General features: G+C 54.8%; 1 protein-coding gene across 1 annotated transcript; it reads left to right on the plus strand.

The window, feature by feature from the left end:
- The first annotated feature begins 3,628 nt into the window (after window positions 1-3,628).
- Ppp1r9b (protein phosphatase 1 regulatory subunit 9B) lies at window positions 3,629-20,182 on the plus strand. The gene is made up of 11 exons (XM_048787294.1): window positions 3,629-3,634; window positions 3,802-4,461; window positions 8,443-8,575; window positions 10,501-10,621; window positions 12,595-12,699; window positions 13,735-13,870; window positions 14,405-14,557; window positions 14,633-14,686; window positions 17,712-17,941; window positions 18,271-18,367; window positions 18,551-20,182. Exons 1-11 carry the CDS (start codon window positions 3,629-3,631, stop codon window positions 18,602-18,604), a joined length of 1,749 nt encoding a protein of 582 aa, XP_048643251.1. The 3' UTR covers window positions 18,605-20,182.
- Window positions 20,183-23,149: the final 2,967 nt, after the last annotated feature.

A 23,149-nucleotide genomic window follows, 5' to 3' on the forward strand; every position in this document is an offset into this window, starting at 1 on the left:
CCTCACCACCCCTCTCCTTGCAGATGCATGGACAAACAGGAATGAAAGACCCTTTGGGAAGTAGAAAAAGGAGGTGACCTTCACTGCAAGAATGATCCCAAGAGACTTGGAGGAACTGCAGGCAGGGGGTACTTGTATTTCAGAATTTCACGAAAGAGGCCTTAAAAAAAAAATTAGAGGCCCAAAGTTCCATGAAAACAGATTTAGAGCTGCAGATACCAATTTTCATTCTTGGTCACACCTGCCCATATGTGTGCATGTGTGTGCATACACACACCCCCAGATATATGTGCCGTCAATAACAGCGAACACCCCCAGCTCCTCTGTGCTTTATGCATTTAGCACCACTAATCCTCACAACAACTCTCTGAGCTTGGTACATTACATTTAAGTCCCTTAGTTTGAAAGTGGCAGCTTGGGGATTTTAACAAAAATGGTGTGGCTTCAAATCTCACGTCCTGCTCTGTTCCACACACAGATTGTGGAACACTCAGGATCACCCATACTCAGGAGATGATCAGACATTCAAGTTAGGCCAGTTGAGGAAATTGAGGCGTAGGGAGGGGAAATGAGTAATCCAAGGTCACCTACCAAATGGGTGACCCTTGTGAACCCTAGCCTGGTCTCTTTCCTCAAAATGAGTAAGCCACTGCTCAGCCCTCCTCACTCCCCTGTGAAAGGGTCAGACAGGGGCTTCTAAAGGCCCCACTAACACTGATATGCTGAAGTTGAGCTCTGCTCTATGTCAGTGTACACACACAAGTACACCTTCCCAGTGCCCCGGCAGATAAAGGAAGAAATTGGGGCAAGGACTATTGGCTTACCACAAAACATCTGAAGGACAGAGTCTAGACCTGTCTCTGCTCAGATGACCGTGCCCAGGGAAAAAACACTTTTGGAGGCTGTCTCAAGGCCCCAGGGCTGGGAAGAGAAGCCAGTCTTGGCACCCAGCCTGGGCCTCAGCCCAGGGCGCTGAAGTCTCGGGACTTATCACACATCGTGCCTCTCCCTGCCTGTATTGCTGTTTTTGCAGCTACACCCCATGTTTAAAGCAAGCAAGCCTCAAGGAACAGTCCTCAAAGAGCATCTTCCCAAAGGCTCTCATCATATGAGGGTGTGTGGGAAGGTGGGAGGGAGTTGGGGTGAATTATATCTGCCGTTGGCCTTTTAGCAAGTTCTGGGAAAGCTTCACCTTTCCCATGTATCTAGTTGTCTGGGTTGCAGTCATTGTCACCTCTCCTGGAACTTGATTTATCCTCTCGGAGAACAGAGGGATTACATGACTTGTCCAAGATCACAGAGCTAGTAAGTTGTAAAGCCAAAGTCAGAACCTTGGGAGCCACTCCCAAGGCACAAAGGAAATGAAAGAATGTCCATCAGAAGACCACCAGGCACCTTGACCATCAAGGTCTCTTCCACTAGGAGCATGGGAAGAATAGGGTGCTGAGTTACCCTGGGGTGCTGAGCGAGAGGGAACAGGTGGGCATCAGAGCCTGAGAAGTGAAGTAGGGTATAAAGCCTTCAGTTGGACGGTAACTCTCCCAAATGTAGCCCTCTCCTCACGGTGGGATCACTGATCCCAGAGAGGATGAAGGAGATCATGACACCCATTCCCCACCCATCTTACAATCCAGCAGCTTGGTGCCTGACCTCAGGGAAGAGTGATGGGGAAGCACTTAAAGCTCCCTAAAAGCTTCTTCAGGAATCCTAGCTGGAGGTTGCTCAGCTAACCAGGAGCCCATGAAATAAGAATCCAGCTCATTAGTCTCAGTCACCCAAGGTCAGGGCTGGCTCCACCCTCTTGCATCCCAAAGCCCTTAAAGGGGTTTCACCCTCATAAATCTCTGGACAAGGAAGACCCGAGCATCCTAGTAATTCTATTTCACTCCAAGCTGCTGCAGAGATGTTGTTGGGGGTCCCAGGGTGCCTGCATCTGACAGTTGGTTTTCATTTCCTCCTCCCACCCTCAGAAGCTGGGGGCTCCCCCACCTGGCCAGAAGCGTGGGCACAGACCCCTTGGGCTGGGACTAGTTAAGATGACTCACTACAAAGGGTGTGGGAGATTCTGGGCAGAACACCCAGGGGCCTTCGCCCTCCTCCAATCCACAAAAGAGCTTCTAAGGACACTGCCCAAATTCCCAGCCCCCACCTGGGTAAGCTTTTAGTCCTCTCCCAACTGCCAGAGCTGGTTTGAGGTAGGGGTTCAAGTCCCAAACTTAAGCTTGGAAACCCAAGACCCAAAGCTTTCTCCAGAAAGAGGCCTTCTAAAAAGCATTAAAAAGGTGGTACTGATGGGAGCCTGAGGTGGGCGTCCTCACTCTGCACCATCTGGAAGTGCAAAACTGGGGAGGGGATCATCTCCTGTATGATGGGACAAAGATGTAGATGGCATTGGAAAGCCTGAAGTCTGGGTTCATTTCCGGCTCCAGCTCAGAACCCACATCTTTCCTCCCCCTTGGCACCAGTCTTGAGATCCACTCTTGTGGTTCCTGGCCCCTTCCCATCCCAATATTCAGGGTTCCCAGGCGGCTTCCCCACACCCCATCCCCCACATGCAGAGCTCTTAAGCACGTGCTGACGGGTCAGTATCCCGCAAAACCCACACCTATAGTGGAGGGGTACCAGAGCTCCCTCCGCCAGCCCTACCAGGCCAAGACTGAGCCAGTGGGAGATTAGGAAGAGGATGGAAGGGAAGGGGGGGAGGCAGGCAGAGGCTGCAGGAAGGCCCGAGATGCAGGAAGCAGCCAGGAGAGGGGGGGAGGCTTTGTGCCTGGGTTGTTCTCTGGGTCCTAGAGTCCACTCTGTTCGTCTGGGATCTGCAGACTGGATCAACACATCTGGATTTGTCCAGAGGGTGGACCTTCACCTCCAGGACTCAGACAGCTGTGGAGAGATAAAAGGCAACCCTAGGCCACTAGTGGTGAATGTGAGGAATGGGGGATCTTCAAGGCACCTTTCTGGGTTTCCAGGACAGGGCATGTGTAGGTCACTGTCACCCCTCCTCCCTTTGCAGGCAGTGGCCAGGATCCTTTAAATCAGAGCCAAGTTAGAACTCTCTTTGGGGAAACTTTGGCCCCAGGCCTCTAGAATTCCTCCTCCCAAACCCCTTCTTCCTGTTTGAGAGACAAGAGTATCCTGGTCTGGGTATTTACACACGAATTCGATTTCGGTGCAGAGCAGGCAGGTAACAGGACACTCTCTTCAGACTTTCCAAGAGTAAAGGCCAGGTTTAAGGATCCCTTGCCACTTAGGTAAAGGGGCCACCCCCTTTTATTATTCCTCCTCCACCACTGCAAGGTCAAAAACGGTGGGTCAAGGTTTTACACCTTCGAAGATAAAAAAAAAAAAAAGATTCTCTTTGGGAAATTGTTAAAATGCAGATCCCAGGGTCCAGTCTCTGAGATTCTCTTTCACAAGATTTGGAGAAGGGCCTAGAAATCAGTATTTTTACCAGTCGCCCAGCGATTTTGATGCTGATAGCCCTGAAGCACTTTGAGGAGCCCTAAGACGTTCAAAGAAATGATCCTTTGCCCCTCCCCACCATTCCCTCCCTTTGAGGAAAGAGAGGGGCCGCACTGAGACCACCATGGCTGAGTTGCCTCTCCCCAACTTAAATGGGAGTGCGCCTATGCGGGTCGAGATAAGCCGCAGAGATCGGGATGGAAAGGCTAAAGAGAACTGGTCATGGTCTGGGGACAGCGGAAGGTTCCCAGCCAACCATAGGCAGGGGAAGCGAGACGCTGGGGTGGAGGGAAAGGGGAGGGCTCACAGGCTCCGGCCCCGGAAATCCGATCCCTTTAGGACCCAGAGGTGCCAGTCCCCCAGCGGCGGCGGCGAGAAGGGCAGCCGCTCGGTCTCCNGCCGCCCGCCCCGTCGGGGGATGCCCCTGCCGAAAAAGAGCGCGGCCCGGGAGGGCAGCAGCCTCCGCAGCACCGAGTGGCCCCCGCCCGGCCGCCCCCAAAGCCCCGGGAGGTGCGCAAGATTAAGCCGGTGGAGGTGGAGGAGAGCGGGGAGTCGGAGGCCGAATCAGCGCCCGGGGAAGTGATCCAGGCCGAGGTGACGGTCCATGCGGCCCTGGAGAATGGCAGCACCTCGGGAACCACAGCCAGCCCGGCACCCGAGGAACCCAAGGCCCAAGCGGCCCCCGAGGAGGAGGCGGTTACAGTGGCAGCGCCAGAGAGGGGAGTGGGCAATGGGCGGGTCCCGGACGTGGCCCCAGAGGAGGCAGAGGAGTCCAAGAAGGAGGACTTCTCGGAGGCGGACTTGGTGGACGTGAGCGCCTACAGTGGGCTCGGGGAGGACTCTGGGGGTAGTGCCCTGGAGGAGGACGATGAAGAAGACGAGGAAGACGCGGAGCCCCCCTATGAGCCCGAGTCGGGGTGCGTGGAGATTCCGGGGCTCTCGGAGGAGGAGGACCCGGCCCCGAGCCGGAAGATCCATTTCAGCACCGCGCCGATCCAAGTGAGTGAATCCCCTGCTGCCCGCGCCGCCCCTGCCACGTGCACGCGGTCGCCCCCGCCTCGCCTTGCGGGGGTTTGGCAGGCTGAGTCAGCCCCTGCCACCCAGCCCCCTTCCCAGAAGTTCCCACCCTGAGGGGGGCGTGGGGGAGTTCCAGCTGTTTGTCAGAGGGAGGCGATTTTCGATTTTCGGGTCTGTGACCTGGCGACCTGCCCCGACCTGCCCTCAGGTTCCTCTGCCTTGCTGCCCCGCCTAGCACCAGCAGAACCGGCCCTGCCCCGTGTGGGCTATGGGACACCTGCTTTCCCTTCCTCTCCCAAACATTCCTTCCTCCAGAGCCTTCCAGAGGCTGGGACTTGGATGGTGTGAAAGGGCGTGGGTGTCCTCAGGAGTCACTCCCCACAGATGACTTGTTCCATTCGGAGAAAGAGGGGTCAGGGGGCTTAGAAACACTTGCTGCTGTCCCCCATAGGGGAGCTAGGTCTGGTGAGGGAGTAGGGAGTCAGAAACTTCCCAAAACAAAGGTGCAGGGGACTGGACGGTGTGCCTCCCTCCTCCTCGTCTGTACTCCCACCCCAACTTTGCAGAAGTGAAAGAGGGAAGCAGGTCGTGAGGGTGAACAGGGCCATGGACATGTGACTGAGGCTGAGGGAAAGACCCTGGCGCTAGGGCTCTGCTCCCTGGGGTCTATGCTGGGCTGGCTTCCCAGGTCCCTCATTGCATAGGGAAGGGAAACTTCCTGTTACCCTTGAGGGGGAAGGCCTTCTGCAGACCATGAAGGAGAAGGGGTGGGGCTGGGAGATCCCCAGGGTGCCTGGCAGAGGCCCACAAGCCTTTGCTCTTGGCTGCTCCATAGAACAGACTCCAGTGGCCTTAGCAGGCCCCAAATGCTCTTGCCACATTCTTTGAGTACCCTGAAAGAGGATGGGAACTTCCCCTTTTGGGGGTCTCAATTTGCACTCCCATCCTCACCACCACTGTTGGTAATTGGTTTGTGGCCTGTGCCTGTGCTCTGAGATCCTCAAAGTAGTGCTGGTGAGGAGGGGATGTCTCTTGGGAAGAAGTAAGAACCTGAGCCCCCCACCCCACTGCCCTCCACTTTTGACTGGCACATTCAGCCTTGATGTTTCTCACCACCCCAGACTCATCTATGCCTGGCCCCAGGTCTGCCCAGTGGAAGTATCCAAGTCCTGGGACTCTCCTTGGCCTGGACCCTGCCCAGTTTTTAACCTTCCCCAGCCAAGCCCCATCTGTTTGCTTGCAGTTTCCATAACTACTCCTGGACACTGAAGCTGCCCAAGTTTTTCTCCCTGCCCAGGGTTCTCACCCTCTGCCCTCTCTCACCTCCTAGCCTAAGTAAAAGGTTAAGGGAGAGTGGCTGTTATTCTCCTCCCAGGCTTGCCCCTTGCCCTGGCTCGGACCTTAGGAACCTTTTCCATCCCCTGTCCCCTCTGAAGGCAGTGGGATCCTGAAGTGTGTGAAAGATGTGGTATTCTTGGGAGGGAGTCAGGAGGCCCCCACCCCTGCCCCCACCAGCAGTTGGAAGCCCTCAGAGATGGAGTGAGGTCTGGGCCTGTCTATATCTGACACCTTACCCTGATTTTTTGGTAAAAAATAGCACATGATTTAGAGCAGTGCTTCCCGACTCCCTAGTGACTGTGAGACTGGCCGCCCCGCATGAGAGCCAGGGCACTATGTAGGCGCTGAGTGACTTTTGGCTATGCTGGGGATTTCCTCCTACCCACCCTGATGCAGGGGCCGCAGGTTCCTTCTCCCTGCCCCCAACCCTGCATTGATCCTGAGTCCAGGGTTCCCTCTCCCTCCAGTGACCCAGTTGTTGCCCTTATGGAAGCAGAGTATTCCATGGACTACAGAGAATGTAGTTTCAGACTGTCACCTGGGTGGTGGGACTGGGCCCAGGGCCATTTGATAGGAGGGGTTATTGGGTTGGGGCCTCTGAACCTGAGGCCTGGAATTCCTGCAGGGGGCAGGATTTGAAAGGTGAACAGGCACTGGGAACTGTGGCACATGTCTGTAATCCCAGCAACTCGGGAGGTTGAGACAGGAGGATGGTAAATTGGAGGCCAGGCTCAACAACTTAGTGAGACTGTCAGCAATTTAGGGAGACCCTGTCTCAAAAAATAAAAAAGGACTGGAGATATGTCTCAGTGGTAAAATGCTCCTGGATTCAATCCCCAGTTAAAAAAAAAGAAAGAAAGAAAAAAAGAAAAATGAACAGGTTTGATGAGCTGAGGAAAGACGGGAGGGCAAGACCCATGACAAGATGGAAAGGTGTGTTAGGGGTTGCAGTGGGATGTCTGTGGTGGTAGTGGGGTAACCAGGAAAGGAATGGAAGACCTTCTACCCTGGAGCAGAGGTGAAGGTTCCTCAGATGCAAAAGTGAGTCTAGGTTTACCGCAGCCCTTGTCCCAAGGCCTGGAGCACTTGTGCGATGGGAACAAAGTCACTGGTCACCCACCTGCCAGAGCCCAGCTGGTATGGTCCCACCCTGCCCAGCCACTGACTAACCCTTGTGAATTGGCCAGCGGACCCAGCGTCTTGGATTATATGTGGAATGGGTGTCCTTTTCCTCCAAGGGGCTTGGGATTCTGACAGATGTTGGGAAAACAGCCCACTTACCACTGCACAGTGCCAGATGATCCCCATGGGCCTGATCCTGAGTGCCTTTCAGGCTGTAAAATTGAGGGCATTGGACTAAGTGACCACATAGGCCCCTCCCAGCTATGCTTCTATTTAGTCCTATAAGTGCCCCTCCCCCTTCCACCATGCCAGGGAGCCTCTGTGGTTGGGGGTGGGGATGACATGGAGCAAGCCCAAACAAAGGCTGGGACACAAGAGTGCCCATGGGGCCGGCTCCTAGAGCAGAGGGGGCCCTGGCAGGGTTCTTGGGGGAAACGCTGTCCCACTGCAGCTCCTCAGGCCCAGCCAGCTGCTAGAGCTGCTCCTTCCCTCCCCTGTCCCCACTTGGCTCCAAGTAGTGCCAACCTGTCAACACAGGCAGTGAAGCCAAGCAAGTCATGGAACCCCAAACAGTGCTCATTACACTCCCATGGGGGCACCCTGCCTGTGACCAGAACCAAGCACTCCCACAGAGCTCCTGCCCCATCTTCTCTGGTCCTTTGAGGGAAGGGGGGAGCTGGGGAGTTCCCCTTGACAGAGATACCCAGGAGGAGGGGGACAGCCAAGAGATACCGAGGATACCATGGCAGAGGCAGAGAGGCTGCCCCTTCCCCAGGATCCCTGGTCCTCTCAGGGCATGGGTCCTAGGGTCTCTCCCTGGGTCTCCTGGTTACAGGAGGCACAACTCAGCAGCCAATCCAGAGGGACACAGGCCTGGGCATAAGGGCCAGCTTTTGCCTTTGCTGTTGCCCCTGAGGTGCCCCTGGGGTTGGAGGGCCTGCCCTTCTCCATAGGAGTAGAGAGGATCCTTCCTGCTTCCCTCCCCTACCCCCAGTCCACCTCAGGTGCAGGGCAGAGTGGGGTCCTGTCTGCCTCTCCCATCACTCCCTCCTGCCCCCACCCCACACCTGGCATCCTCCAGCACAGTCGCCATCCTTTATCCCGCTCCTCTCCCTCTTTGCTCAGCTGTTCCCATCTTTCTGTCTTAATGTCCACCCTCACCTGTCTGACCCTTGGGTCTTGTCCTTCACTCTCTCGCTCTGCTCTGGGTATCTAGGTTCTTGAGCCTGACAGTCCCTCCAGTAGTGCCCGTCTGCTCTGCACAGACCTGCTGCGCTAGCTCTGGCTGCAGTGTGGCTGAGGCAGGCTGGGTGCCTTTCTTTTTTGCCCCTGCTGCAGGCCCAAGAACTTTGCTCAGAGCCGGGGTCATCCCAGGACTGGGGGATGAGGATAAGGGAAAGGCCTGTGGCAGGAGGGGAGCAGGGGGCATCAGTGGGGCTCAGCCTCTTCATGCCAGCTCTGCCCTTGCCCTCTTGGAGCCTCTGACAAGCTGCCCTTCCCCAGGTATTCAGCACCTACTCCAACGAGGACTATGACCGGCGCAATGAGGATGTGGATCCCATGGCGGCCTCTGCAGAATATGAACTGGAGAAGCGGGTGGAGAGGTTGGAGCTGTTCCCTGTGGAGCTGGAGAAGGGTGAGAGGCCTGGTCTAGGCCACCTGGGCTCACCTAGGCTCCTCTCTGGTGCCAGCCTCCGAGGAGCACTCCGGGGCTCTCACAAACATGCTGGGCTTCTCCTGCAACTTGGACCCTTGGCAGCCCTATCTTGCCTCCCTCACGAGTGCCCCACAGCTGCTCATGCACTCCAGCCCAGCAGGGGTGCTCCCTGCCCCACTCATCCAGTTAACAAACCACCCTGTGCTAGGCCCTGGGCTCTGTTGGAGGGTTGGTGCCAAACCAGGCTCCCTCTCTCAGGGAGGTGTCCCCTCAGGGAGACAACAGGGAGTAGACATAGATGAGCAGCCACTGTGTCCTTAGGAATCGTAACAGGTGTGGAAAGAGAGGGTTGCTACTGTAAAAGCATTTAACAGAACCTGACCAGAGAGCGGGCAGTGCCTAAGGGAGCAACACTTGAGTGAGCTTGAAGAGAAGGAACTCAGGGGGTGAGGGAGAGAGAAGAGGGGCTTGGATGCATTTTCACAGTGAAAGCAGGAAGGGTGTGAAGACAGGGCCCCCAGACCATGCCTTTTCCCTGAGATGGACTGGGAGCTATTGCAGGGCATGGGGAAGGTATTCTAGAAGGAAGACCACATCAGGCTGTGATGCAGGATCAGCAGTGAATGGAGAGACCACTGTGGTGTGGACCAGGTGTCGGCAGAGCAGGGGTGGGGGATCAACAGGGCCTGGTGGGATTTGGCTCATCGGAGGCTATGAGGGAGTGGGGTGCTTCCCAGGTCTGGCAGTAGGAGGGTGGTGGTGCCAGCCCCTGGAGGAGTGTCTGAGGGAGGGAAGGTCACCAGTTTGGATATCAGAGGCCCATGAGGTAGACCGGACCAATGTGGCTGAGGAAGTAGGCAAGAGAAAACAAGGTTTTTGGTCAGTGAAGCTCTGGGTATAGATGAGACTGCTTGGAGAGGGACCAAAGGATTAAGGCCAAGTCCTGTCACAGACCCCATTCCAGCCACACACTTTCTCTCTTTTTATTGGGTCTTTTTAATTATGCATAACATTAGGACTCACTTTGATATAATAGTAAAAGCATGGAATACAATTTGCTCTATTAAGTTCCCAGTACTTGCCCTTTCCCTTCCCTCTTCCCTCCTTTTCCCTATTCTCTTCCCTTTACTAATCTTTCTGTATTTAATTTTAGTGTTTTTTAAATAGTGTCTTGTGGGTACATACAATGGTGAAATTCACTGTTGTCTATTCATATAGGAACTTAGGAAGGTTAGGTCAGATTCATTCCATTATTCTTCCCTTATCCCGTTCCTCCTCCTTCCAACTCAATCCCCATCATCTAGTCCACCCATCTCTCTTGTATTTAATGGAATCCCCGAGTTCCCCCGACTCTCTTTGGACTAGCTTCCACATATCAGAGAAAACATGCAGTCTTTGACTTTTGGGGTCTTGGCTTATTTTGTTAGCATCATAGTCTTCAGATCCATCAATTTATCAGCAAATGCCAAAATTCCAGTCCTCTCTGGTTGAGTAACACTCCACTGTGTGTATATATCACAATCCGTTCATCTGTTGAAGGGCACTAGGTTGGCTCCATAGCTTAGCTCTTGTGTGTTGTGCTGCTCTAAGCATGACGTGGCTGCATCACTGTAGTATCCGGCCATGTGCTCTTATCTGCATGTGTAGTAGTCTCTCACTCCCACTGCCCTTGGCATACTCTGTTGCCTGTGAGCTCTTTAAAAGGGGCAAAGGGGAGCGAATGAGCCAAGTGCTATTCTTGGTGTCCTGGCAAAGAGGGGTGGACAGAACCATGCCCCTTTCCCAGTTGGGGGTCATCCTCTAAGCTTGAGGACTGCCTCCTGGAGGGGAGCTGTTCCCTAAAGTGAGGGTTCAGGTTGAAGGATGTCCTGCTGTCCCTGACATCTTGCCCTTCTGTCCAGCAGACTCTGAAGGTCTGGGCATCAGCATCATCGGCATGGGGGCTGGGGCCGACATGGGCCTGGAGAAGCTGGGCATCTTCGTCAAAACTGTGACGGAAGGTGGCGCAGCCCATCGGGATGGCAGGTACCACCCCCAACCTCCCCACTCCTCTTAAACCCCCTCCCCAATGTCATCTGTGAAACAAGCCACTGTGTGGGGGGACAGGCTGTTCCTGGGAGCTTGTGTGCTCTGTGTGGTTCAGATGTTTGTGGAGCGCTGCGCTGCCAGGTGCTGTGCCCGGCCCCAGGGATGCGCAGTGGACAAACAGATGGGAACCCCTCGCTTATGGTGCTGGCATTCTAGAGGAGGTGTAGTGAAGATGGTGACTGTGTGTCTTCTTGTGTGTATTGGCATTGTACCGGGAGCATGGGCTGTTTTTCTGGGTATGTTGGGGCATTTCTTTCACCAAATAAATACAGTGTGCCTGGCTGTCCGTGGGCTGGTGCCTGGCCCCACGTGGTCAGTGTTGACAGCCTTGCCCTCAGGAAGCAGGCAGTGTAGTAAAGGGGACACCAGACAAGGGACACAGAGAAAGTGGCAGAATGGAGAACATTACATAAAGATAGAACACAGGAGGCTTGATTTCTCTGGGAGTCAGGGAAGGCCTCCTGGAGGAAGTGACATGGGAGCTGAGAGCTGAAGGCTGGACGGGAGTTGGCTAGGCCCAGCAAGGGCAGGAAGTTCCAGGCAGGAGAGCAGAAGGCAGGCAGGGGGATCCTGGTGTTGGTGTGATGAGACCAGCTGGGGTGCGCTCTGGGGGTGGGGCTGCTCTTTGTCTGTGTCGTGTGTGCCTGTGCAGAGCATCTGTGGTGGAGGGTAAGTTCTGTGGGCCAGAGGGACCAGGGAGGGTTTCATGAAGCTCTGGGCCAACAGGGTCACACCTGTGCCAGCTCTTCTCCTGTGCTTATGCTGCAGTGGGGAGGTAGGGTGTAGGTGAGCAGTGCTGTTGGCACCCCCAAGGGAGACTGTAAGTGAGAGCTTGGCATCAGGAGTCCTTGGTGGTGGCACCCCCAAACCCAGACCCTCTCCTGTGACAGATGAGCAGGTGTCTTTGTGAGGGCTGGCTGACCTTGGGGTCATGTTGGTAGAACCTAGTTCCCCATTCAGAGGGTTTCTGCTTGTTGTGGCCCTGGTGGCATGGAGAGGGACAGAGAACAGAAAGGGTGACAGTCCCTGCTCTTTTTTTTTTATACCTTTATTTTATTTATTTTTCTGTGGTGCTGAGGATCGAACCCAGTGCCTCACCCGTGCTAGGCGAGCTCTCTGCCACTGAGCCACAACCCCGGCCCCCTGCTCTTTTATTTGCCTCCTCTCCCTTCCAAATTGAATTTTCCAGATCCTCACTCATTGTCACCTGCTGATTGGGGAGTGTGTGTGTGCATGAGTGTGTCCGAAAGCTCGTGCCATGTGAGGGCTTGGGACCTGTGGGGCCAGCTGTTTGCGGTAGGCTGTGTCTCCATTTCCATGGGGAGCCCTGATAGAAAGCCTGCAGTTCTCCAGACAGAGGTGGGAGTGGGGGAAGGAGGTACTCAAGTCCCCACCGACCAGGGCAGTCCAGGCTCCATCACCCCATCTCGGCCCTGAGTGGAGGACAGGGCCTCTGGAGGCAGAGCTGGAGTGCCTGTGGGATGTACCTCTGTCAGTGTGGGTGAGCACCAGGGTGCTGCTCAGATCTGAGACTCTTGAGAAAACGTCTGGGGACTCAGGTCTGGGCAGAAATGTCCATGTAAGAGGGCGGCATGGGGCATGTATGCATGGCAGAGGTGAACTCTGAGGATGTCACACCACTCTGTTGAGTGTGATGGAGGAGGGGGCAAGAGTGTGATTGTTACAGGAAGTGTACCTGCCGCCTCTCCCAGTCCTAGACACCTGTGTCTGGTTGGCTTGCCAAGGTCTTCCTATTCACACAGGTGGGCCTGGTCAACACCTAATCCCCTGATATCATGAATATTTTGCAGGTAGACAAAACACCTCAGGTTTCTGATGGGAGGGGTTCATCTCTGCCGCAGGGTCACGGTTCCCCTTATAACCCCCTTAACCAATGTCACCTCCCCTAGGATTCAGGTGAATGATCTCCTGGTGGAGGTGGATGGAACGAGTCTGGTGGGAGTAACCCAGAGCTTTGCAGCTTCCGTGCTCAGGAACACCAAGGGCCGAGTGCGGTGAGAGCCCAAGGGGTGGGGAAGGGTGGGATGGAAGCAGGCAGGAGGCTGGGCCCTCATGTGGCTACTCTGTCCACCTGCTCACATCCAGTCAAGGTTTCACTGGCTCCTTATCTGCAAAAATTTCTGTGTCCATAGTCCCCTGCTCCAGGCCTGCCTTCCACCCTGAGCTCCCTGGCCACTGCTGGCCACCAATACTCAGGTTTCTAGGCCCACCACCCATGCCCCTCCACACTGTCCACTTGGGCTTGTTCTCCTTTCCCCTGCCTGTATCTGACTCACTCTTTAAAGAACCAAGGTGTTCAGGGTGAATGCCAATCAAACTGGGCTCCTCTCATTTGCGCTTCAAACCACTCTCCCAGCTTGCCCAAGCAATCCTGGGAAGACTGCTCCCTGAACCCAGAAACCCAGGAATTGGGTTCCAAATTCCCTGTGTCCATTTCATCTCTGGCATAACATTTAAGGATCACTCCCTTCCCCCTACAAGAGGGGCACTACCCCCAGGAAAGGGTGGTGGAGAGAAACAGGATGTGGGTAGCCATGGGAGGAGGGGCTGGTGCCTGGAAGTTCCACTGTTTCCTCTCCATCCTAATCTTCAGTCAGCATCATCCCGCCCCTTCCTGAAGTTCAGGGACTTGGAGCCAACCCAAGACACACCTCCACAGCCCCAGCCCTCCCGGATGGGTCAACTTTGCCATTCCCCTGCCTCATTTTTCTCCCACATGGTGGTGAGAGAGCCCCCTATGCTGGCAGCTCCTGAGCTTATGTCCTCTGCAGTCCAGCCCAAAGTTTGGCTGATATCCACCTCCCATTAACTGGCCAGGAGGGTTAGTGGGCCTTCCTGCCTCCTCTGGGAAGGAAACTCAGTAAGGCCCCCCAGTTCCTCCATTCATTATTAACACTGCAGCCTCTGGACTCAGCCTCTCATTTCACCTCCCCTGGGAGGGCCTGGGCCTGGAGAGGGGAGCACTAGCAGGGAGGATGCTGGCATTACCAGCTGAAGATAGGCAGGGGATGACACTGGTGCCCCTGCAGGTTTATGATTGGCCGGGAGCGGCCGGGAGAGCAGAGTGAAGTAGCCCAGCTAATTCAGCAGACCTTGGAACAAGAGCGATGGCAGCGGGAGATGATGGAGCAGAGATACGCCCAGTATGGGGAGGATGATGAGGAGGTAGGGACTTGGGCCTGCCTGGTGGCTTGGTTGCCCTCTGCTGGCCAGATGAAGCAGTACAGACGTCTCCTCCTAGGCTTTCTCAGGCCTGGTAAAGAAGCCCAAACCCCTTGTGGAGTCCCGGTCTGAGGGAGGAAAAGCAGATCCTTCACTCAGAGAACCCCTAGTCTGATGGAAGAGTTACACCCTTTGTCTTCAGAGAACCTTCCTGGTCCCTCGCACAGTCCCCACTCTGAGCATAGGACATAGCCCCTGACCTCAGGGGTCCTAATCTAAGGAGGGAGACAGGTGCAGACCTCAGGGGACCCATACTGTGAAGGGCACAGTATGGGATGTTTTTCAGGGTCCTAGTCTTATGGGGAAACTACCCCTGCCTTCAGGGGACTCCCTGGGCTATTGGGGGAGGCATGAACCCACCCCTGGCCAGCTCCAAGTATGACACGGGCAGACAGCTACTGGTCTCAGCTCTAGTCACAGGTTGCTGAACACCCAACAGGGTGGGTAGGGCCCACGGCCACTTGTCTCCCTTCACAGACAGGGGAATATGCCACTGACGAGGATGAGGAGCTGAGCCCCACATTCCCAGGTGGCGAGATGGCCATCGAGGTGTTTGAGCTAGCAGAGAATGAAGATGCATTGTCTCCTGTGGACATGGAGCCTGAGAAGCTGGTGCACAAGTTCAAAGAGGTAGGAGGAAAGCCCAGGGTGGTGGCCCTGGGTGGTGGCCCTGCTGAGCTGAGTACCACCCCCTCTGCCCTGCAGCTCCAGATCAAGCATGCTGTAACCGAGGCAGAGATCCAGCAGCTGAAAAGGAAGGTGAGGGTGCATGTGTGTGCACGTGTGCTATTGTGTGCGTCTGCATGTGTGTCGAGGGGCAGGCCTGAGGGCCGGAGGGAGGATCCCCCCTCACACCTGCAGCAGTCAACACCCGTACTCCACCCACGGCCACAGGTGCTCATGGAGCAGACTGCTGTGAGGTGAGGGAATGCAGACTGAGAGTGCGAGCTTGGACCCCATCTGCTGCACCGTTCATATGCCACTCTGGGCGTCCATCTCCTCAACTGTTAAGATGGGGCAAAAATGGGGTCAGGGTTGTGGATCAGTGGTAGAGTGCTTGCCTAGCATGCATGAGGCACTGGGTTCAATCCCCAGAACCATATAAAAATAAACAAATAAAATAAAGGTATTGTGTCCATCGACAACTAAAAAAAAAAAAAAAATGGAGTAAAAATACTAGCAGCACCTAGGAGCCTGTTAAGGATTAAATGAGATAATGCACAGTCCCTCACACAGGAGGTGATCAGTCAAAAGTCAAGTGTCAGCTGTTACAGTGGAGCAGCTAAGTTGAGCTCTAGATGTCTTGGTTTACATTGTCCCACACACTTCCTCCATGTACAGGCCAAATACACACTACCAAAGGAACACACACTGATATGTGCCAGCCTTAACCCAGGTACATGGTACCCACAGACCCAGACACCTAGACACACACACCCTCTGAAGAGTCCTAATCACAGGACAACGGCACCTGTGCTTCTTATGACATTCTACCCAAGACCATTAGCAAGATACGTGGACCCACTGCCCTTGAGTGCTCTGAGACACATTGGTGTGACCATCATTTAGAGCACCTGGCTTGGGAAGTGTTACAGGACATGCATATTTTCACCTGAGCAAGCATCACAGATGCTAATGCTGACAGCACCAGGTGGTGACATGTGACATACAAACATGCATATGTCCATGCACAGATGCTTACAAGAACACTGGGTGCCAGCACTCTTGTAAGCATAGATACACAGACTTCATAGTGAAGGAGTTGCACCCCCACAAGTTTTCTAGTTTGGGAGAGATGGGTCTACAGGGGCCACGTGGACCCAACACACCCAGGTACACGTGTGCATTCACTCCCACTTGTGCATGGAGTGGGCAGGATGTAAGTGGCTGAGGCACAGCAAGGGCATTCCTCACAGGGAGACAAGCTGGAACTTGGAGGCTGGCTCTGGGAGAAGGCTGTCAGGCTGAAGGGCAGTCATGTGGGCAGGCTGGACTAGAGTGGGCTGTGCCCAGCAGTGTGCCGTCTTCCCTCTAAGGACTCTAGCCTTGGCTACAGATGACAGGGGGCTGTGCAGTCACTGGGGATTTTCAAAAGGTCACTGCTCAAAAAGTGGGAGGATGTGAGGGTAGAAAGGACTTAGAGGCTGGCAAACTGGTTGGAGGCCTGGGCAGTACCTGTTAGAGTGGTCCAGGACTACCCAGATACAAGTCAGGGGTGTGGAAAGGAAGAGTGGGTCAGAACCTCATTTCCAGGGTTGAGGTGACAGGCCATGTTCCTGGGAGTATGCAGGGCATTCAAAAGGGGGGGAGGGGCGGGCAAGTCAGAGTTCTGTCCAGGGTCACAGAGAGCAAGAGGGCCTTCAGTTTTTTTTTGTACTGGGGATTGAACTCAAGGGCATTTTATCACTGAGCTACATCCTCAGTCTTTTTTATTTTTGAGACAGGGTCTTGCTGAGTTGCTTAGGGCCTCACTAAGTTGCTGAGGCTGGCTTTGAACTTGTGACCCTCCTTCCTCAGCCTCCTGAGTCTCTGGGATCACAAGCTGTATTTGACCTAAGGGGCCTCCAATTTACAAACATCCATCAAGTTACTTCTAGATGGCTGACACTATTCCAGTCACTCATCACGATGGGCAAAAGCAGAGTTGGTCCGTGTCCTCCTGCAGCTTACAGTCTGCACACCAGTGACTGTTGTTACAAACTGACACGGGACTCTGTAGGAGTGGACAGGGCTGCTAAGCTCCTAGAGCAGAAAAAACTTGGCCCAGGTGAAAATGGGCCATGTTTTGCTGCTAGAGTTACAGGGAGCTTCTCTGGGGCAGTGATAGATGGAGTAGAGAGCATGGGACAAGCTGGTGAGGAAAAACTAGCCAGAGAGAGTACATGCCACTCCCCACAGAGGGAACAGCATGTGCAAAGGCCCTTTGGCAAGTCTGAGGGTCTACAGGAAGATTTGTGTGGCTGGGCCACAGAGAACAAAGTAGCTGCTTCTGAGGTGACTGAAATGGTGGTGCCTTCAAACAGGTGAGAAAGTCTGGAAAGGAGGCATTGGTTTATGCAGATGGGGACTCTGGTTTGGGGCATGGTGCCTACGAGGAGCTGGGAGATAGGACTGGAGCTATCTCCAGTAATTGGAGAGCTGGAAATTGGGAGTGAATTCGGGCTGAAGATTGGGATTTGGGGCTCAGGACACAGAGGTGGTGAGGGAGGTGGGTCCCTGCCCCAGGTAGTATGTGTGGAGAGAACAAAGGCTGAGCAGTTGGGGACCAAAAGTTACCTGGGACCTGGGAGAGACTAGATTGTTCAAGAAGCCCCAGAAGCTTCAGCGGCCGGGACTGCAGAAAAGACAGAGAGCAGTAATGACCCTCACCATTGCTGATGTGATGTCTTTCACATCTTCCATCTCATCTGTGTTAAAAGCTCCCTTGCAAGCTAGAGGCGGGGGGAGGGGGCAGTGGTGGCAGTTGTCATTCCAATTTTATAGATGGGAGGGCTGAGGCTTGAGACTGAGCTGTAAGACCTAGTCAGTGGCTAACAGAGGTCTCCTGCCTCCCTGGGAGTGTGGTGCAGTGACAGGGACCCTGGCTAGGAACCCTGAGGCTGGGGTCCTATGTCTTCTCCCTCTGGGTTTCAGTTCCCAGGCTCAGCCAAGGAGAATAAGTAGTTGGGGGTCAGTGGGTTCCATGTCTGCAGGAATCCTCAGGAGATTCTGGCCCCAGTGCCAGATGGGGATCCCTTGAGCTCCCTCTGGCCCACACCAACCCAGGGCCACTCCTCCCTCTCAGCTGCAGAGCCTGGAGCAGGAGAAGGGGCGCTGGCGGGTGGAGAAGGCACAGCTGGAGCAGAGTGTGGAGGAGAACAAGGAGCGCATGGAGAAACTGGAGGGCTACTGGGGCGAGGCCCAGAGCCTGTGCCAGGCTGTGGACGAGCACCTGCGGGAGACCCAGGCCCAGTACCAGGCCCTGGAGCGCAAGTACAGCAAGGCCAAACGCCTCATCAAGGACTACCAGCAGAAGTACGTGGTAGGAGGCTGTGGGTCCTGGGCCCAGGAGTATTGAGTTGCCTTCAGTGGTAGTCCCTATCCCCTCCCCCGAGCAGAGAGACAAGGAGCACAGAGGTTGGAGGACCCCACGGTGGGGTACTTGGGCCTGGAATGACTAGGGCCCAGAGGCAGCGCAGGGCCAGGCCATGGAGACATTAGGAAACCTGGGACCTCCTGACCTAAGAAGCAGTGCAGCAGAGCTGGCAGTGGATCTGAGGACAGGGATGAGGACCCTGATTCTTCGGTGGACAGAAGCCAGACCACATACCCTTACCCACCATCTGTCCATCACCTGTCTCCAGGGAGATCGAGTTCCTGAAAAAGGAGACTGCACAGCGACGGGTTCTGGAGGAGTCGGAGCTAGCCCGGAAGGAGGAAATGGACAAGCTCCTGGACAAGGTAGGCTCAAGGGTAACCTGGGGGCAGGGCTCTGTGAAGGGAGCAGCATGATTGCCCCAACTAGCACCTGTGGGCCCCAGGATGCTGCTGGCTGGGAGCTCAGGGTCATTTCCTCACTGGGGTGGTGGAGGGAGCAGGGTCATGTTTGGTGCCCAAGCTTGACCACCAATCCTTGTTTTCCAGATCTCAGAACTGGAAGGAAATCTGCAAACACTGAGGAATTCCAATTCTACTTAACAGGAATCATTCCTTGACCGGACAATAATAATCCCCTCCCATTGTCCTCCCTCCCCTGTCCTCAATACCCCACCCCACCCTCTTTCTGCCTGGGGACAGGTGCCCCGACTCCCCCTATCCTTCCACCCCACCTCCCCCCAGCTTCAGGGACCAGAGGGCCCATATCACAGGCCCCCTTAAGGTGGCCCAGGCAGACACTGGTGGCTGGAAGGGCGGCCTCCTTCTTGCTCCATAGGGCTGAGGCATAGAGGCCAAGGGAAGCTTAGGGCTGGCCTGGGTGGTGGATGGACACATGGACCTGCAGAACAAACTGCCAGACTTTACAACCTCCAGCCTTTGTCTCTGGACTGGAGTGGGGCTGAGGCTCTCCCAGCATCTCGCCAACTGGAGGCTGCTCCCTACCCATGGGGCTTCTGGATGCCCCTGGGCCTCTTGACTTGAGATTCTTTCTACCTTCTTGGCCCTTCCCTCTCCCCTATCATTGTGCTGTCTGTTGCATTCTGACCCTCCTGCTTGGGGGTGGGGGTTGCCTCAACACCTCCTGTACCTGTTCCCTATCCTGGGAAGGATAGAGCCCAGCAGCTGGGCCTGGCCCTGCACTGATTTCTCATGTATCCTTCAGGGAAAGGGGAGTGAGAGTAGAGGAAAGTAGAGTCCAGGACACCTGGTCCCCAGCTCCCCTTTTCCTGGAAAGAGCAGCAGCCCTCAATTTCTCCTTGTGCCTCCCCTCTCCCAGGTGCCAAATAGCCATAACCTCCTCCTGAACTGTTCTGTGGCCTCTCTGGGGTCCAGGTTTCCTGGCCAAGCCTGGGAATGTCAGGGAGGAGGGGAGGTCAGCTTAGGGGGCCTGGTTGCAGAGACGCCAGTCTCAAGCAAGGGCAACAGTTCTCACTGAAAAGCCAGGCCCTGCCCTTCGCAGCCCTGCCCAGGGCCACACTTGGAAGCCTTGTACTAACATCGCAGAGATTCAGCCTCCCTCCACCCCGCCCCCGCTGTTTTCCAATGTTTTGACTGGAGGGCGAAATTTTACTACTCTTCTTTTTGGAGACCAGGGCTGCCCCGCTGGCAGCCTGCTTTCTAAGTGAAATCGACTCCGTTTCCCCCACTTCAACCCCAAATTGGGGCTTTGACCAAGGAGGTGAGACCCCCCCAAACCCCTCCCCTTTCAAAATCCATCTCGTTTTGCCACTTGCTCATGCCCCTGCCCCAAGCCTGGGTTTTTGTTCATTTTTTAAAAACAACCCCTTTCCATCCGTTTCGGCCTCTCCTTGTTCCCTGTAAATAGACCATTAACATCTATCAGTATTTCTTGCCCCTCTCTTTCCCTCAGACGTGCCCCCACCCCCGGAAGAGCTGGCTGTCTCAGTGCCGGGCCCCTGTGCTTCACCCGGCAGATGGAGGGGGCGGAGCCGGTGGGCGGGGCCGCGGGGCGCTTCCGGCTTCTCGGGCTAGCGGCCGCCCCTGCCCCGTCCTTGGAGGACCCCGTCTCTGTATATAATATATATATGTATGTATTGTTCCCGGTTTTGTACGGACCATGCCCTCTGTCAGGTCGTCCCCATAAAAGCAGCCCCCAGAGCCTCGCTGCCTGATTTCTTGATTCACTGGGGGTGGAGGGGTCAAGACCACCAGTGTTGTCCCGGATCCTGATGCTCTTTCTGCAGAGTTCCCAGCCCCTGCAGACTGCCTTTCTGCCATCATTATCCCATCAGCATATATGCTTTTTGTCCAGTCCTCCTGGCGTTTCTAGACAGTCTGTCGCATCCCTTTTGCAAGGTTTCTGAAAAATCCAGAGGATGGGCTAGATATGGTAAGGTGAACCCCAAGTCCTTCCCCTGAGTACTGAAGGAAGGGATACTCTTCAGAGGTGCCCTGTCTTAGGTGCTAGAAGGATCAAACATTTCTTGGAGTGGGAAGTGACATGTCAGGGCTGTCTTGATCCTAGAAATGTCCAGTTTGCCCTCCTGGAGATGAGCCTGAGAGGTCTTAAACAGCCTGAGTCCCCTGCTCTTTTCCAGCAGATCTGGCTGCAGCCTCCAGATCTGATACTAAAGGGTCATGAATCCGATTCTGGAGTTCCAGGGACAAGCTTTGCTGAGTCCCAGAGGTGCAGGCAGAAGGGAGGGGCAGGAACTTGTGGCAGTTCCCAGTGCAAACTCCCCTGCCCTGATGCTGTGGTGCAAGTATGGGGAGAGAACCGAAGCTGGACGCTTGTGTTCTTTGACTTGGCCCCAGTGGGATTCTCAGTCTCCCCACTCTTTACCATAAGAAATAGAAGTGCCAGCCTGAAGGGCCCTGAACTCAAATGACAGCTCCTGAAGCAGCTACTCCCTGTGGATAACTGTCACACAGGTATCATTCATGTCAAGGCAAATTCTGGCATCTCCTAACTACCCCTTTAAATTTCTAGTTTATATTATTGCCCATGTAGGACCAGTCCAGTCCAAACCTATGGTTAAGGACCATATCTCTCAGAGCATCTACTCCAAAGTAGATCATCTTGGGAACACTCTGAGTGCTCTGGGGATACTGAAGACAGATCCATCCAGCATGATCCCATGATCATATGTCATCCCATGATCATAAGTCATCCCATGATCATAGGTCACGGTTCCATAATTAAAAATCACAACCCAGGGCCACTGGAGAAACCTAGCCAATAAGTCCCAAGAAGTGACATGGCTGGGGAGGCAGACCTGGGGGTTTACTGAGGGCTTCTGCTGGTCTATCTGGGGCTAATCATCCAGGGTGGAGTCCTGCTATCACCATCTGTCATGGGTCAGGTGAGGGACCTTATACATATGTCCAGAAGGTGGGCCTAGTAGCCCCCTCGTGTTTAAGCCCTTGTATGGCTGGGTGTATTGTGGCTTTGCTGTGAGTTTCTCAAGCCTGAGATATGACTTGCCCATGAATTATCTCCATATTTGAGGCTGGGCCAGTTGGTCATGGCCAGGCCTGTGTGAAGTTTTCCACCTTAGCTCCCCTACCCCCATTCTGATCCCCTACCCAGGTCACCTGCCCAGATCTTGAGAACTTGAGCAGTTTTGCCACAACCCTAGCTGAGAATTGTCTCAGCTCCCAGCAACTTAGGCCTCATTAACAACATGGGTCCTCTCAGGTCTAATATATCCTCCCCCAGAATGCCTCACCCTAGCAGTGTCCTTATATTCTATCTATCACCACCCCCCAACCTCTTGGGATCTATATGAGTTATATATTCAATCCCCCTACTCCAGATCTCAGCCTGTAAACCACGTCCTCTTTAAAAGACTCCAGACACAGCCCAAACAGACTGTCACCAGAGACCCTACCCCCCTCAGCAACCTATGGCTGCTAGCAGATCCTGTAGATACCCAGAGAGTCCCAGACTTCCACAGATCTCCTAGGATCTGCCCTCACTTACAGTTCCATGCCACAGACCCTTGGAGGCCTCAGACTACAGATATGGATGGGCCATGAGGGAGCTTTCCTTCTCTAACCTTTTGGCCTCTCTCATGAATTCTAGACCCTTCTCCAGCTTCACCACCTACTCCTAAACCACTTTCCTTCTACCTCTCTATTCCTTCTAAGTCTCTAGCTTCTCCAAGGTAGGGGGTAACAAACACCTACCTTATGGATTTATTGTGAGGATGACATTAATAATCTGAGAAGTACTTAGTAGAGTGCCTGACACACCTCAAGCCCTGCCTATGGCAGCTAGTTGTTGATTACATGATTTCTCTGGGTACCTTTCCTCCACCACCACCTCCCGCTGGCTCACCAGGTCCAAGTCTGAGCTCATCCCTCCTTTACTCCACCCAGCTCTAGGGCTTCCTGCCTCTAGCCAATACCCACAGCCATCCAAGATCCCTCCTTCTCCCTCAATTCTGTCCAGCCAGCCTCCAATTCCTGCCACTTGATTCTCTTCTATATCCTGGATAGTTCTCAACTGATTTTTATTCTTCCTGCCCCCTACTGTCGTTTCTTCACAGCCTCTTTTGAAGGGGCTCTTGCCCTCAGGATGTCCTCTGCAATCAGCTTTCCACTGAGGAGCCAAGGGTTCTTCCCAAAACGCAGAACTGCACCCCTCTCTCCTCCGTCAACGTTCTCCACCTCCCTCCCCCATGGCTACTAGAATGGAACGCAAACCTCCCCGTGCACCTTTGCATCATCAGCTGGTCTTCCCCTCTGGCCCCTTCACCCGCAACCCCTATGGCGATGGGCATTTCTCCCCTAACGGCCTGTAGGAATCCTCCTCCTCTAGGAATCTTCCCTGTCCACCCTCCCCAGACCAACCAGGCGCCCTCGCGTGCTCTCTCCCTCCCGGCCGAAGTGTCCTCTTGAGACCCGGCCCACAGCCCCGGGCTCGGGAGGGCCTCCCAACTCGTCAGTCCTCGGGGCTGCACGGCCAGCGCCCTCGGCCTGGACTGGGTCGGTTGGGTTCACTGCGGTCCCCTCCGGCTTCAGCGCGGGGCTGGCTGCTGGGCGGGTGTTTTGAATGAGTGTGTGAGTGAGTCAATCAGGAGTCCTCACGGACCCTGCAGACTGGGCGGAAGCCCAGTGGGG

This window comes from Marmota marmota, unplaced genomic scaffold (genome assembly GCF_001458135.2).
Source record: "Marmota marmota marmota unplaced genomic scaffold, marMar, whole genome shotgun sequence".
NCBI lineage: Eukaryota > Metazoa > Chordata > Mammalia > Rodentia > Sciuridae > Marmota > Marmota marmota.